Source organism: Kryptolebias marmoratus, linkage group LG12 (assembly GCF_001649575.2).
Source record: "Kryptolebias marmoratus isolate JLee-2015 linkage group LG12, ASM164957v2, whole genome shotgun sequence".
NCBI classification, from domain to species: Eukaryota; Metazoa; Chordata; class Actinopteri; order Cyprinodontiformes; family Rivulidae; genus Kryptolebias; species Kryptolebias marmoratus.
This window is the reverse complement of record NC_051441.1, coordinates 12,489,550-12,505,982: the sequence shown is the minus strand read 5'-3', so window position 1 is coordinate 12,505,982 and position 16,433 is coordinate 12,489,550. Positions and strand designations below refer to the sequence as shown.

At 40.1% G+C, this 16,433-nt stretch overlaps 1 protein-coding gene across 1 annotated transcript in view; it reads left to right on the top strand.

Moving 5' to 3' along the window:
• LOC108239197 (Na(+)/H(+) exchange regulatory cofactor NHE-RF2) overlaps positions 1-16,433 on the top strand; it is a 28,882-nt gene that overhangs the window by 2,293 nt on the left and 10,156 nt on the right. Inside the window, exon 2 of the mRNA XM_017421773.3 lies at positions 421-714. Coding sequence (XP_017277262.1) covers positions 421-714 — 294 coding nt within the window. The remainder of the gene's footprint in view (positions 1-420; positions 715-16,433) is intronic.

Genomic DNA, 16,433 nt, shown 5'->3' with positions numbered 1-16,433 from the left:
TGAGGATTTTCAGCTTGACCAACCAGTGACTGGGCGATTTGAAACTGAAAAAGCCCTTTTTTGAGGGTGGTTTGTGAACCCACCACAGCCAAGTGACTTTCACCACTTTTTTTTGCAGTTTTAGTCACTTCGTACCCAGACCTTTATGGGTGTTTATGAATACACCATTAGGTTTTCATTTTAACTAAATTGTCCCACTTTTATGAGTCCTATATGAAATATGTGTTTAAAATAGATTATTTAAAATGTTTTATCCCATTAAATAAAATGTTGTCCATAAAGTTTGATGGTTTTCATCTGTACTGCTTCTGTAAAGCCAAAATGTGGAACGAATTAGTGTGAATAAATGTGTACTTTTTGATGAATATTTGAACATTTCTCTAAACAAAGCAATAAAGAGCCGTTCTGTCCGTCCGTCAGGTGGTGCAGCGGATCAAGGCGATGGACCATGAGACCCGGCTGCTGGTGGTCAGTCAGGAGACGTATGAAAGTCTGCGCAGCCTCCACCTCACAGCCACAGAGGAGATGGCCAGTCTCGGGTCGGAGGTGCCTGCCTCCTCCTCGCCCCCTGCTTCCCCCTCCCCGGCGCCGTCTTCGACCCCCTCTTCCCCCACCAAGAAGCGCCAGAACGGCTCCGTGTCCAAGCAGCCCTCCACGCAGAGCAGCCAGGTGCAGAAGCCCACCAGGAGGTCACCGTCGAAGGCTGCGAAGAAGGTAAGACGGGCGTGAAAGTGAAACACCTTTTTTTTCCTAGCAGGCTTGCAGGTGTATGAGTCACAGATTCTTTCTGCTCAAAAAATGTCACCGCCTCAGACCTGTTTTCAGACCGCAGATGTCCCGCAGGTTCTGCAGCTTTTCATGCACATATCTTCTCGAGTGTGTGGCGCTGGAAGCATTCCAGATGTTCGAGGTAAACGAGAAAGGTGAAACGTCAGGAGGCGGATCTGTCAGAAGTCATAAAGTTTGTTTTCTTCAAAACCTAAAGAAAAAAAACAGAGAGCTGACCGTCAGATTTATTTTGTTGACATTTTAGACATATGCTTGTGTTCCTCCTCGCTCTTACAATTAGCGGTGACATAGGGACCTATAAGCATTTGGTAGCTTTGTTTCCATTTCACATGTTTTAATGCATTACAGTTCAGATTTGGTTTCACTTATCAGAGAGACGAGGCCGCTCGACTTCTGCTTTCTGCATTTACGCATACATGTGTTTTCACTTAGGCTTGCCCTGCTGACATGCAAACAGCACTCAGGCACTATTTCTACATGAGGAGTGACAGATCCAATCGGCTGCGTTTTAAACGTGTTCGGGTCTTTGTTTAACGTTGGCTTCGTGTTCTGTGGGGAGAGTTTGGAGCAGTCAGCGGAGAATTTTGTTGCTTTTATTGTCCTAATGAATCAAATGGGGGAGAAACAAAAAAGGCTTTACAAGATGAGGCCAAATGAATAAGCCTTTTCAAATAAAAAGTATACTGTAGTGGGGTGATTTTATTGAACATCAGCTGCCTTTCTGAAAGAGGGCTTCTCATACATGCACACTCGAGACACAATACTCTGATTCAGCATGCAATATTTTCTGCAGTCCTCATTTCTGCTCATAGCTGAGAGGGTAGATTTGGCTTCCATAAAAACAGAGGACCAAACAGTCTGGTCAGCAATGAAACTGAGAGAAAAACCAAGAAGCTATGAATAGTATAGATATGCTAATTGATTTTGTGGTTTATTTGCTTGATTTGGACAGTAGACCTTGGTTTGCTCAGTTTCATTTTCCTCAGGCTGATCCAGTGAGGCTCCAGATGTGCTGAGAGCAGCACATTTCTTCTCATATTTTATGTTTTAAGACATGTAGCAGAATAAGGAGGGGCGGCCCTGAGACTCAGAGCAGCCAATACTAAATCTGAAGATTAGTTAGAAGTGAGCTCCCACCACATACGGAGTGGGGGGGACAAAAGTTTTCAGTGTGTTGGGTTATTAGGAGAAAAAATATGCCTGTATTTGTGCCACCCATCCGACCACTGAGCTTACACACATCTGAGCTTCACAACATACTGTTTCATGTTACTTCCATGTTAATTTCACAAGAAAAGTTTAGATTGTGATGCTGGTAATGATGGGATTTATGTTTATTGATTTGTTTGTTGCCAAATATTTCTACCAGTAAAGCAGAAGACAAAGAAGATGCAGTTTTCTTGATTTTTTTTTTTTTTTTGGAGTGCTTGTTGGTCTATCTTGACTTTTATTGTTCGCCGTGATGTAACTAAACAATAAGGCTTAATTTATTGTCCCATTCACACTGTATGCCTGACAGTAAGACCTGTGTGGCATCAATTTTGTTGTCTTTATCAGTTTACAAGGGTCCGCCAGATCTGTAAGAGGGCGACCCAGGTTTTTGTGAAAACTGTAGACCCCTGCGAGGAACGCTGATCCGACAAGAGTGAAGATGAGCACATTCGAGGCATAAAGGCCCCAACAACTTACACATCCAAATACAGAGAAGCATCTAATTAAAGCCCTTAATTAGTGATCAACCAATAAGGGTTTTATCTTTAGAAATCAAAGCAACCAATGGCTGATAGACAACACCAATGTTTCTTCTATTTTTCATTTTTGGCCTATTAGTGTTTTTCATTACTAATGACTATTTTGGAAGTTGACTGGAAATAAAGTTCAGCTTCTTCTGCCTGGCTTTTTAACCCATGGTGCTGAAATCATAAAGCTGAAGTGAATTCCTCTTAGCTGGCCCTTGACGACTGTGCATTTCACCCACCCGAGGCTCGTGATGAGCTGGATTTTCAAATGTGAACGGAGGGCTGAAGCTGAGTGGCAGGCAGCAGTGATGCTGCTAACATCTAAGAGCAGGAAGACAGAGTCACGTGCTCCCTGCAATGTGAAAACGAAAGAAATGAGTCAAAGACACTCTGTGATACAACAATATGACATAGTTGCAAATACTGAGATTACTGGATTAGTCTGATAAGATGGAGGTGTGACTTTAACGCTCTACTAATCACTAATAATTACACCAAACAAACTCAATGTCATTTAATAAAGATTATAACTAGTTTATTATCACAAATTGAAAGTAGCATGTTGCTTTCCAGTTTCTAAATTCAAGTGTTATCATAGATATGAAGTTGCTGATTGTAGCTTGATGCTCTCATTAGGAGGAGAACCCAAATAAAGTTTTACAGAACACACCATAACTGGCATCAGATTTATAATGTATTTAAGTTTTCTGCAGTATGACAGTGAAAATAGGAAGAAGGGAGTGATCGTTTTCCTCACATTAGGAACAGTGACAATTAGAGCTCAAATAACAGATTTAATAACAACATTGTTCTTCCTGTTTACGACCCTCAGAAGCTGAGTTTTCACCAGCTCCCTGGAGGATGAAGAAGATGATAGGGGCCGTCCCCCCTGAGTCAGGCTTCAGATTTAGTTTACTGCAGAAGGAACATCAGGACTGAGATATATATATATGTCTGTGGACTAAAAATGCAAAGAATTTAAGCCAAAGAAAAAACTCTCAAAAAGCTGATTATTTTCCGTTTATTCTTCTCTTTTTGGCAGCGATAATCAAAGTATGCAGGAGCGTTTCTGCAGCTGTGATTACCTTAACATTCGCTCAATAAATAACCCCGCAGAAGGTTTAGTGAGTGCTTGTGCATGTTTCCCCACTTTGCACGACTGCCTGTATTTCTCCACTGTTTTATGGTCACTCATCTCCAAGGTTTGCTTTCTGCTGCCTTCCTTTCTTTGTTTACTTGGCTCTTGATTTGTGACACAGCAAAGTGCTTTCTGCTTATGTGTGTGTTGAGGCAGACTGCAGCATGTCTGTGTTTTTCTCATTTTTTATCCTCTTATTGGATCTTTATTATTACTGTGACAGATAAGGCCAGGAATTTGTCAAGATCTTGCTTCTTTCATAACCAAAAGTTAGGATTGCAGATGGTTTTCAGGTCCCCAGTCTAAGTTTTAGTGCTTTCTGCCTCATATCTGTTTAAAGTTGATTGTTTTTTCAGTCAGTATTCAGATATGTTGACATCAGAGACAAATGTTCTTGAGAAAGTTGTTCGTTTTTCAGCTACTATTTCATCTCCTCTTGTTGTTATTCCAAATGCTGGATTAACTGGGGTAAAATTGTAGTTTTATTGCTTTCTGATTTGCTTGTCTCTGCGACCTGGAAAGAAAAACCGGGTAGAAAAGATGGATGGATTTGCTTGTCATTCTAATAATGGCCAGCGGAAGTGGAACAGAAGGGACGCTGATGCTTGAGGAACATTATGAGCCGTAGGATGAGATGGATCGTTTTACTAAAACACACACCTGAGGTGTCAGTGTTCTGGTCTTCCTCTACTTTACACACACACACACACACACACACACACACACACACACACACATAGGTGTGTCACCATGGTACGCTTTAGAAAAAGTGTTGGGTGTCACTTTCTCACCAGGACCTTATTTTAACCTTCAATGAACACACACATGCATGGTTGTACTCTAACACGCTTTCTAATGTAAATCAACATTTTCAGTTTGTTCCTATTGTTTTATTGTTCACTGACTTTATGTCTCTCTCTCTCACGATCTTCGCTGCACACAACAACTTTATGCACAACCTGTTGTGTCGCAGTTACACAGTTGTGAGCTTTAATAAGCTCATGCAGAACATTTTACTGATGTCTGGGCTTTTGTCAGCATTTTTGTTAGAATGTGGGGACAAAGAAAAGAGAAATAAAAGAAGAATATAATATCAGTTTTAAAACATTTATGGAGTAGTTTGGTCAGTTAAGGTTTGCCTTTTGAGTTTCACGTTGAATCCTGTTTTTCAGCTTATGTATCAGTATGTTTCTGCCACAGTCTGTTGAGTTTATTAGGCATTCTTAGTCACTTCATTTTCCTGTTTAGCCTGGCATTTTTAGGTTTCTGTTTTCCATGCTGGTCACTGTTTCTCCTCGGCCTGTAATATTTTTCACACACACACACACACATACCTGTCAGCGATCTTTAATCATCCCACCTGTTCTCACTTTCCAATCAGACATCTCAGCAGACCTAATCTCTGTGGTTTTACTCATTCTCTTCCTCTGTCACATCCTCATATCTAAGCCCTGGCTTGTGTCCTCTCTCATTCATGGTTTCAATCAAGTTTTTTTTTTCTTGTTTGTTTTTAATTTGATCAACCTTTTGGAAAAATACCAGCTTGCCTGCTACGTTCTGCTCTGCACCCTTGGGTCCTAATCAACCACCAACCACCAATCGTTACAGATATTGCACACAAACATTTGCACCATTTGTGTTCTCGGATGCTTTTCTATATTTTTTGCTTTGTAAAAGAGGCACTGAAAGTCATTGCCACGATGACAACCCGCGTAGGAGTTTTGCATAAATGTGCGAAGCCAGCATTAAGCACTTGACACCCATTTCCTTTAAATACTTTTAATTTATACCTGTAGTGTTTCTGTGACCCTGGCATGGTCAAGTCAGGCAGAGAGAGAGAAGTATGAAACAGCTGAAATGTTCCAGATGATTGATTTTCCTGCCATGTGAACAGCATTTTTGTTTGGGGGGAAAAAAATGTACCTACATCATGTTAAAGATCCACAGGAGGTTTTAGAGATCATCTGCTCCCAATCAGGGCAAACACATCTGGAAAAATACTTGCAGACGAAGGGGGGAGGCGGTTGTTTAAGGAGTGCATGAGTTTACCCTAAATCTGCATTTAACCTGCCGTGTTGAGCCTCAGGTCTCACTGTTGATTCGGCGATTGCACTTTTTACAAGATTTGTTGGTCGCATGAAGACACAAACACGAAACATGAAGATAGAAAACAAATTGCATGTTTTTTTAGAGTGTCTTTATATGCGAGCGTGAAGGTTTACGGGCATATTTTGTGCACAGCTGCGGGCACACGTGTGTCCCAGGTGCTGAAACTGTAACTGACTGTTTTCCAGCTAAATAACAACAGACTAAACAAACCGGGAAACAGAGCCAAACAGTTAAAACTAAATAAACAAAAAAGTTCTTTAAAATGAACTTCATTTATTTTGAACACCAGTCAAAGCTTATTTTATTCAGATTTTTGTGTTAATAGTTAGCATTGAACAACAGACTGATTCCCAAACAGAAAGTATTTTTCTAAACTTCTGGTGTTAATATTTTCTCCTCTGTGGTGATTGGTCAAACTGCTCGAATTTATTCTTAAAATGCCCAATTTGTTTGTGGCCACTGTTCTGGTCTGTCAAAAAAAAAACTTGAATATCTCTGACCATCAGTTTATGAAAACAGTCGAAAAAGAAACAATGACGAGGCTCCGACGAGGTCCTGTTTCCTGACTCAGATTCTCATTCTGCCTGAGATAATTGAGAAAAGATGTTTCCTGTTAGTTTCATCGTAACAGCAAACGTCTGTCGCAGGAGATAACCTGAAGGTTGTCGACACCTCAGCCCGTCGATTATCTACTGGACTCCTGTTCTCAAACTTTATCAGAAATGAAAAAAAATCTGAGTTAATTATTTTTTATAAAAACAATGTTCCTTTTTTTTTTTTTAACCGCTGCTCTGGTGATACAAACCAAATGTTTCCCAAAATAAACAAGACTGTGACAAATACCAGATTAAGTTACAAGAGTTTTTAGCTTTGAAACGTCTCCACGTTGGTGAGAGTGAGGACATTTCTTTTTACAAACATCTGGAGTTGGTGTAAAAGCGCCTCCACCCCCAGCTTTGAATACCGATCCTGTTACATCAAGGGTCCGGATTCAGTCTGTGTGTGTTGGGGCAATAAAAGGACGAAAAGCCGAGTGGACTTAGTAAGGTGCATAATGTCGGGGCGATACGAACAACTGAGCGTATTGTTTTAAAAGTGTGTGGGTTGGTATGAGATCGCACACAGCTGTGCATTTATGTTTTATCTCCCTCTGCGGGGCCGAAAATATATTCAAGCCTTGTCTTTCTGACCCAGAGATAATGTTAACTTCACTGTTTCTCTGCAGGAAACAGAAGGGAGACGCTCACAGAGGATGGGATTGTCTTCTGACTTGTGGGTTCAGCAGTTTTGCTCGGATTTATTCACGTCCAGGCACAGTCCTCAAACATTATGGTCGAGTTAAACATTTGGCAACATTTGTGACACAAATATCAGGTATAAGTCAGTTATTAGACAAAGCTCAGAAAGTGAATTACCAAAACACAAGGCTGCAAAATATATCAAAAATCAATTATCAGTATCACAAGGAACTGCAATGAAACCATACATTTATGATCTGCATGCTAACAATATATTTGGCCATTCACTTTTGATTGATGCCGACACTTGATTGAGATAATACTGGCTAAAAAGTCAAGCTGACTCGGATTTATTAATTACCAAACAAAAAAAGAAACAACAGATGGTAACCAAAGTGTTGCACAAGTAACAAAAACATGAAAAACTCTCAGCTACTACCACGCCAGATGTTAGTTCCATATCTGTAAAACTGACTGAATTGTAGCCATTTTGAGGTTAAAAAAGTGCAATTCCATTTTTGATTTTAAGTCACCAAGACGATCCAATCAAAGCCTTTCAGGGAGCTTTGATTTACAGATTTACTGTAAATGAACGAGTGACATATACAGTATTCTGATGTATTTTTATTATTATGCAGCCTCTAAATGCAAATTCTGATTATGTTCTTGTGGCCTATTTCACCGAACTCCTGTAGTCGGAAAAAATGTTCCTATAATTATTACGAAGCTTGACCCAAATTCTCCCCGTTATTTATAGATTGCGCTACATTTGTTTGCAAATTCTGGGTCAGAAATTAGCAAACCGGCCTGCCGTTGATTTGGATTAGCCTCTAACTCCTCTGCGAAAACTCAGCACCGAACAAAATGCATAAAAAGGAGCCATGCTGCTTGCTCTGCTTCTCTGTCTTAGTTTTGCTTTGTTTTTTTCAATCATCTTTTAAATGTCACTCGTTAGATTTGTGGAGTGGAGTGTGTGTAGGCTGCAGCCAGGGTGAAGACTGATCAATGTGCCGCCCACACGAAAAACTTGACCAACAAACACAGAAGACAGAAACAAACATGCAGTGAAAATGCGAAGCTCAAACAGCAGGCAACAAGTTTCTTCTTCTTCTTCTTTGCAACCCGGCAAAGAAGGTTTTGAAATCCTTGAAGGCTGTGAAGACAACTTGTGTAGCGGCGATCATCTGGCAGACAGAGGCTGTTTCATTTCTACTTCTCCCCACTCATCAGTCACTGTAGTTTATATCTGCTGCCAGCTGTGCTCACAGCTGGATTACATTCCCACAGCAGAATGTTGTGTTTCTAACGTCCCGCTGTCTCTGCTCTGCTCACACACCTTCAGATCTGCTCAGCTGCAGCCAGGGGATTCACATCCTTATGCTTCAGCTGGGATTTCTGCAATGCTTTTAGTAAAACTTGACAAATAAGAGATTTTTTTTTGCATGGATTCTCTGTGTGCATGGTAGTAATCAGCATCTGGTTTCTGCTGGAAGGGAACTTTTATTGACTGAAAAATCTGAATTTGGAGAGATGAAAATCCAACTTGGGACCAATATTGTTGCGTTTTCCTTTTACATTTTCCACCTTCTATTTAATGTGATTCAGACCAAAAAATGACTTGTTTGGAAAAACATTGTGGATTAGGCTAAATGATATGTTAGACAACACAAGCTCCAGTATTTTCTTGATCACTGCAGTGACTGCAGAGCATTTGGTTACCATTTTATGACATTATTTTAAAAGTTTGTGGACTTCTTTCAAAGTCTCTTTGAGCACTCTGCACTCTAAAGCTAAATTACTGATATTAGACAATACATGACAAAATAAAGTTGGATAATAACTTTAAAAAATTGGTAAACAGTGGCTTAAAAACTAGGGGTGGAAATCAATTCGCGACTTGAGTGGGCTGCAATGCAAAGATGCATTCAGTTTATCTTGAAATTTAAATGTACTTGACCTATTTTACACAAATGGACAGATTTATATATTCTCATGCTCATAAAAAGTGCACAAACTTCACAATCTGCAGAAAGTGCACAGATTGGACTACTGGATTGGTGGTTTTATAAGTTTTAGTTTTATTTAATCATGGGACAGGAATTGCAGATGAGCTGTTAGCAAGCAGAGCCAAATAAAAAGCATTGTTTGGTGGATTGTTGGTGTCCCTGTTTAAATCAAATTAAATTAGATGTTTAAGGAGGAAACTGTGTGTTTAAGTGTGCCTGACCCAGTTTGCCACAGGCTGGATGTAAAATCAGGTCGTATCTGTGAGCAAAATGAGGTTATATTATTTCCTAATGAGAGACGCTCAGATGTTGGTCTTTAGGTAAATCTAAGCAGTTCAATGTTTTTGTCACTAATGGCAGAATTAATTTAACACTTTGGACCCCGACCAAATTAAATGCATGCTCATAGGAATGCAGCTAATATATACATTAATATTAACCTGGTGGTTTTTGCTCTGCTTTTGGATAAATGGTATCTGGAAAATATCGTATGAATAAATGTGCTGAAAGTCCTTACATTTTTCAATTTCCACAGCCAGAGAGCTTTTTATTGATCAAAAATACCTCAAATTACCACAAATAAATAAAATATTTAGATCTATTACTTAAAAAAACTACATAAAATTACAAAAACTTTTATTAAAAAGTGTGTAAATTGTTGCTGATATAGTTTCTGATGATTGTTCAATAAAAAAATCAACTCTATTTGAACACTTTGAGCTCATATTCACACATTCACAGACATCTTTCCACACTGAACGCACTAGAAAACACACAAAAAACCACAACCACCTGCAAGCGATGTGACATATCTGCCACACACTGATAACAGGGGTGTGGACACACACACTCCCACAAACATCACATCACCAGCACCAACCATCTTCTGATATCACAAATAACAAAACTGAACAAACGGTGAAAGCGAAAGAAAGCTATTTATTACATTATTTTTTTGTAAACTGATAAAAGGGATCGGATGAAAAGGGAAGAGAACGACAGCGAAACACCAACACGCTGCAAATGTAACGTTTGCCAACATCCCACGCAGTTTAGGTTGACATTTAAATAAAGAGAAATGCATTTTTGCACAAACCTCATCACTGAAAGTGTCAAAACGGCACTGAAACGTGGGATAGGAAAACAAAAACCAGAAAAAAGAAAAAAGAAGAGGGAAAACATAGAAGGTGAATAACTGAACGATTAAGTAAAGAATAAGAAACTGGGTAAACTTCTCTGTCTTTGCATAGTGTCAAGAGCCTCCTTATACTCTCTATGAAAATGAAACAAGCTAAAAAGGAAAAGATAAAGTGCTTATTTTCATACGGGAGCCCAAAGTAGCTGAAGTGAAAATAAAATGTTGAAACTGATCCAGCTGAGTTTCAGTTTGCATCAACATCTGTCTCCATATAACCACGGAGGCTGTGCTGTGTGCTAAATATCTTCCTTTTCTGTAGAATTATAATCTTTTTTTTTTATCTATTATCATTTTTGTCTGTAACTCCAACACCTTTTGACCATGCAGCCTGTTCGTCAAATCCAGGGCGAAGGGGTTATCACATCACATCCATCGTGCTCTCGTCTGTTCCCAGTGACAGACAGATCCCCTTCGGGCTCTAAAACCCTGCAGAATATGTTCGCCATCTTCAGGGCTCAAATGACGACAAACATCAGCGTCTGCTTCGTTCTGTACAAGCGGCTCGTCTTTACGCTTTGCTTAGGTATCCCAGTGCAGCAATGATTGTTTTTGTTTACTCATCAGCTGTATTAATAGTTTAGATGTTGATTTGTTTTGCTTTTAAGGCCATTTGCCACCTACTTCCTCCTTCTCAAGATATGTCAATATCCTGTTCAGTGTGTCGGACAGTGTTGAGGATGACTCTCAGCTGCTACCAGACCAATTTTACTTAAATTAGCTATAGAAAGTGGCTGAGTTGTAGCCAGTTTTTGCGTTCCATATGGTCAGGTAGCTGTGGAGCCCATCTTGAAATGGCTACAAAAGTTAATCAGCTGTAGATGTAAAAGTTTCATTAAAATCTATCCGGTGTATTATAAGCAGCATTAATCCCACCGTCACGCTCTTTTTTTATCTTGCTTCTTGTTGAGTTCTGACCTAAAGCAGCACTAAAACAGACAAATACACACATCATGTTAGACTAGGAGACTTTGTAGACAGATGTCAGTAGGTTTGTCTGGTGATAAACCAAGCTGTAACACAAAGAACCGCCTAGTTATCAAGATGCCTGACCAGTTTCCATGTCCTCTATCTCTCAGTTCTCTGGTTTTCTTCTTCACTTCCTGTGAGGTTTCTTTTCTGCCTTATTCTGAGGCCTTCTCTTTTCCTGTCTCTTTCTTCCCATCCCACTTGCCTTGATTTTCTTTTTCAAAAGCCTTAATCCCTTGCTGCCTCTCCCCAAGCTGCACGTCAGCTCCTTACACTCTCGTCCCCCTCTCTTTGCGCCTGCTTTCCTCTGTAAACTGACCGGATCTGCTCGTTTTCCCTCTTGTTGAGCAACACTTCACAAACCTGAAAGCAGGACGGAAACACAGTTTGTCTGAGATGCCGCAATAATCTTAATTTAGTAAGGCCTTTTTCTAATGATTCATGTGTGGTTCTTGTTGTTACGCCAACATATATGAAGCCATAGAGCTCAGTGTTGAAATCTGTGTCTCTGTATGTCCATGTCTTTCTTTAACCTAGAAAGTTTTCAGGTTACACCTCCTTTTTAAAACCAGCTGCTGACAGATGGGACCGGCTCCACTGGTTGCGCTGCTGTCCCCATGGCGACCAGTTGTCACCATGACGTCAGAAACAGCCCCACGTGCTGCTGTTTGTTTGTTTGCTTCGCAGCATCCTCCGTGTTTCCATTCAGATCTCCAAGCGTAATTAAGTTTCGTGGGTGTCCTCGACAAAGTCCGGTCTGAGGCACCACATGTTTGATGCAGCGCACGTCTCAGAAACGATAAAAATTCAAGTTTCACCTTTAAAGCCTGTGAACCTGTTTCAGGCTTTAAAGTGTCTGTTTCTCCCAAAAGTTTAATACATGCTAAAAACTTGCAGATAAAATACTACATGCTTCAAATAAACAGCATAAGATAATGTAACACAATAATTATTAAGTTTTAAATGCACATTTGCAGGCTAAAGTTGTTCTTTTCATGCAGCAAAAATAGATTTTATTACCTTATTTAGTCACTTCACCAGCATACTAACCAATAAAATTGATATTTTTAGCTGATATTATGTTTCTCGTTCACCTTTTGTGTTTTCCTGATTATTTTAGGCCAACATAATGCTCATTTACATATTTAATATTTCACTTTTGAGAGTGTATAACATGTATAAAGTAGGTCTACCTCCTTCAATGTTCAAAAAACCCCGTTATTATTATTATTAATATACAGAAATCGCACATGTGCTGGTGAACCCATGTCGCGCTCTCTTATTTAGCCCTGATTGGTCTGCACATTAGTCCAAAAATGACAGTCGCTCAGTGTTTTTATGAGGCGTGACAAACAGGAAGATATGATGCAAATGTGTCTGAGGCCGCTGAGCAGCAGAAGAAAAGCCTGGATAACAATCGAGGCCGTTTAGAGGCAGATTCATCCAAAACTGCACTTCAGTGAGAGCTTTGAGGTTGGGGAATTTGCAGAGCTTTTACATGAGCGAGAAAGCTAAAGTTTTAAATACGCAGTTAAAAATCACAAACTGTCTGTAGAAAACAAAGGTTCTCCTGGCAGCTGGAGCAGCCATTGTTCTGTAATGTGCTCTCTAACTAATTGAGTCTGACAGAAGAAATTTAGATCTAAAAATGTGATTAAAATCTCATCTAATCCAGTGTTTAGATTTAATTACTTTTTATGATGGCTACCAAAGACCTCACTTCAGCAATTTGGTTATTAAAGTCCAGCTGTGAGAATACAGCCCGACTTCACTGACATTTTACTGCCGCAGCTGTCTGTTTCTTTGGTTGTTTCAGCTTTTTTAACCGGCTGTAGTTGTTTTTGGTTAGGGTTAGCAGTTTGCAGAGGTTTTTACCTGGTTATAGCCCAGCGCTGAGGACAAAACGCTGAAATGTTTTTGCCTGTGTGTTCATTTCTGTAGCGTAAATATTTCATCACCCATTGGAAGGATTTAAATAAACTCTCAAAAAGTATTAATTGGATGCACGTCTACAACTGGTTACATTTTGGAGTTCAAGGTGGCCAGCAGAGCCAAGTCCTTTGGAAACACAAAAAAAAAGCCTATAACTCTGTCAGTTTTACAAATATTGAGCTGAAAGTTGGTGTGGTAGTAACTGAGCATTACCCTGAACACATACTTTGAGCTCTACACATTCAGAGATATATTTGTTTAAAAGTTTGGCTTTAACTGTTAGTGTCACCCCAGTCTGTCTGCTAGCAACATTTCCAATGAACTGGACTGATTTAAATGAAAAGTAGCTGTACGTCTGCTGATTAGCTGTTGGAGTCAACCCAAGTTAAGATGGCTGCCATGACTAATTGACAATGGAAAGCACAAAAATGTGTATAACGCAGTCAGTGTTACAGATACTGAGCTTAAATTCAGTGTGGTAGTAGCTGAGAGTCATCTCCAGCTTATACCTAAAGCACTAACTGGATAGAGGTGAACAGTGGTTAGAGCAAGAAGGTCGAAGGTTTGATTCCCTTAGCTGGGGTCTCTCTGTGTGGAGTTTACATGAGTGTTATTTTCCAGTACTCCAGTTTCCTCCCACAGGCCACAAACATGTATGTTAGGTTCACTGATAACTCCAAATTCTCACCAGGCGTGAGTGAGAGTGTGAATGGTTGTTTGTCTCATTTGTCCCTACGTGGACCTGAGATGGACTTACGACCTGTCCATGGTGTCCTCCGCCAATGACTGCTGAAGGTAGGCGCCAGCTCTCCGCAACCCTACACAGAAAAGCGGGTAAAGAAAATGGATGGATGATGTCAAGCAGTGGGTGATAAACATTATTTTAAGGAATGCTGGTTTTAGACATTTAGCTGTTTTTAATGCTTTGCTCTTCTGGTAATTTCTACATGAAATCTTGAGCTAGAAAACAGGCTCTCAGTTTGTCCCAGACTTTGACTTGGAGTAAAGTTTTAGGCCATGGAAAACTCTTATCAATAATAGAAAGATTTTTGATTTATTCCTTACGGTCGGTTTGAAATTTCCTTTAACAATGGTTTCCTGTTGGCTTACCCTGCCGTCTGTTGTCAGCTTTGTTGTATTTTCCAAGTAGCTCTTTTTTTTCTTATTCGTCCCTTTTTCATTGCTCATACTGTCTCGTGTCAGACTTTGCTATGTTTGTTTTTAGCAAAGCAAATTCTTTTAACTCAAAGAAAACTTGACTGATTTATTGTAAAGAGTATTAATTACCTTCAGGCATTTAAGGGCATTGTTTACAAAATGCCTCACAAACCCATCTGATTTAATGTGCCTTCCAGTCAAATCGAGATCAAGCATCACCACACACCCAAACATACTTCATGGCGTCGTGAGCCGACAGTGAGCCAGCAATCCTTGGCTGTGAAAGGGTTAACAGCGGTCACGATCCAGCCGTCACTGAAGGCCAGCGCTCAATTATTCAACAAGCTGCGATCCGGTTTCATCACCTGTCGACGTTGCAGCCGGCCGACGCTTTCGGGAAGGGAAATAAACACAATGTGCGTTAGCAGGGCCATGCAGAAGGTAAACATGTGGGACTGCTGGAGCTTTGATTCCAGTTGTTCATCAAACAAAACCAAGAACCGGTTCCACTGAGCTGCATGGATACAGCTGTGAACATGAGCTGCCAGACGCTTGGGTCACGTCCATAACTTTAAAAATTAAAGGTTTAGTGTTCCTTGAAGGAGTGCATATCACCCGCTGCCTTTTAGACTAAGATAGTTTTTCACCAGCCATTTTCATGAAGGCTATGGTTGATTAGCTGTGACGGCCATCTTGGATTGAACTGACTCCAGAAGTTAATCAGCCTATGATTACTCTCTGAAACTTTTCATTAAAATCTGTTCAGTAATTTATGAGAAATTTTGCTAAAAGTACAAACAAACAGACAGATATTACCGCTCCGCCTTCAGCAATTAAAAGTCCCTATTTTGTGTAAAAAGTGGGTCTGTTTGTGAATTTATTGTTGGGTTTATTTAGCTGTGTCACAGATTACATAAAATTAAACGCTGCTGTCTGACATTTTAGGATAATCACAAATTGATAGTCTTGTGTGTGCGTTTGTGTGTGCGTGTAGGGGTGCATGTGTGTGTGAGTGGTAATCTCCCCCCACATGTGCTCACTCAGAGGGACCAAAACAAAAGCTGATTGTTGCTGGCGATGGTGGAATTTGTGGTGGCTCCCTCGACCGCACATCCTCTCAGTGGGCTCCGTCAGGACTCTGGGGTCAGAACATTCATGTGTGTATCGTTGGAAATAAAACATTTATGCTTTGTAGTGGGTGTCAGATATTCCATATAGTTTCCGTGGTTCATCGCCAGATTTTCCATACGAACTGCGTTGCAGTCAGTTGTGTGTTTTTCCAGCAGTTCCTGCCGCATCTCCCCCCCGTGTGGGGATTTGTTTTGTTTTTTTAAAAAGTCCACTGTTGATATCTAAGAGCCTTCCTGATGACAAGCGAGTTTGCTGACAAAAAGGGGAAAATTCATGTTTTTTTTGTTTTTTTTTCCTCTCTTTGTCTAGTCAAAATATTTCTCCCAGAAAAAAACAAGTTTTCAACCCCCGCAGTTCAAACAAACACAGTGGCCGTGTTGAATTTCACTTCCTCTTGTTTTTTTGCGTCACTTTAGGCCTTAAAAGCGTCTTCAGCTGACACTTTCAGATCATCGCCATGTCGTCCGTCATCGGCATTTGTTTCAGCACAAACACCGTGTTGTTTTGTCACTAAATATCCATCTTGCCCAGAGCAGCCTGGATTTGATAGAAATCAAACCAACAGCTTTAAAAAATTAAAGCCCTGAGCATTCCTGCAAACGAACGCATTTCACTCCAGAGTTTAGAATCACAATCATCTAATGTTGAGAAATATTGAAGGTGTTTTGGTCAAACTTTGAAAAATAATGTTAACTCACGCAATATTGGAAAGTGTCACACTCAGAGTATGTGTTGGGAATGACTCTCAGCTACTACCACACGAAATATTAGCTCAGTGCCTGTAACATTTTTTGTGTTAGTTAATTGCGATTAGCTGTGATTGGCACCTTATGTTTGTTTGACTCCAAATGTTAATCAGTTACAGATGTACATCCAGTGAACTCTGTTAGCACTCCAAGTACAGGTATGTGTCAAGCTTCAGTTTCAGCTACAATCACACCAAATTTTAGATTAATATCTGTAAAACTGACTGACTTGTAGCCATTTTTATGTGGCAGCCATCTTCGATCAGGTTGACTCGAAATGATA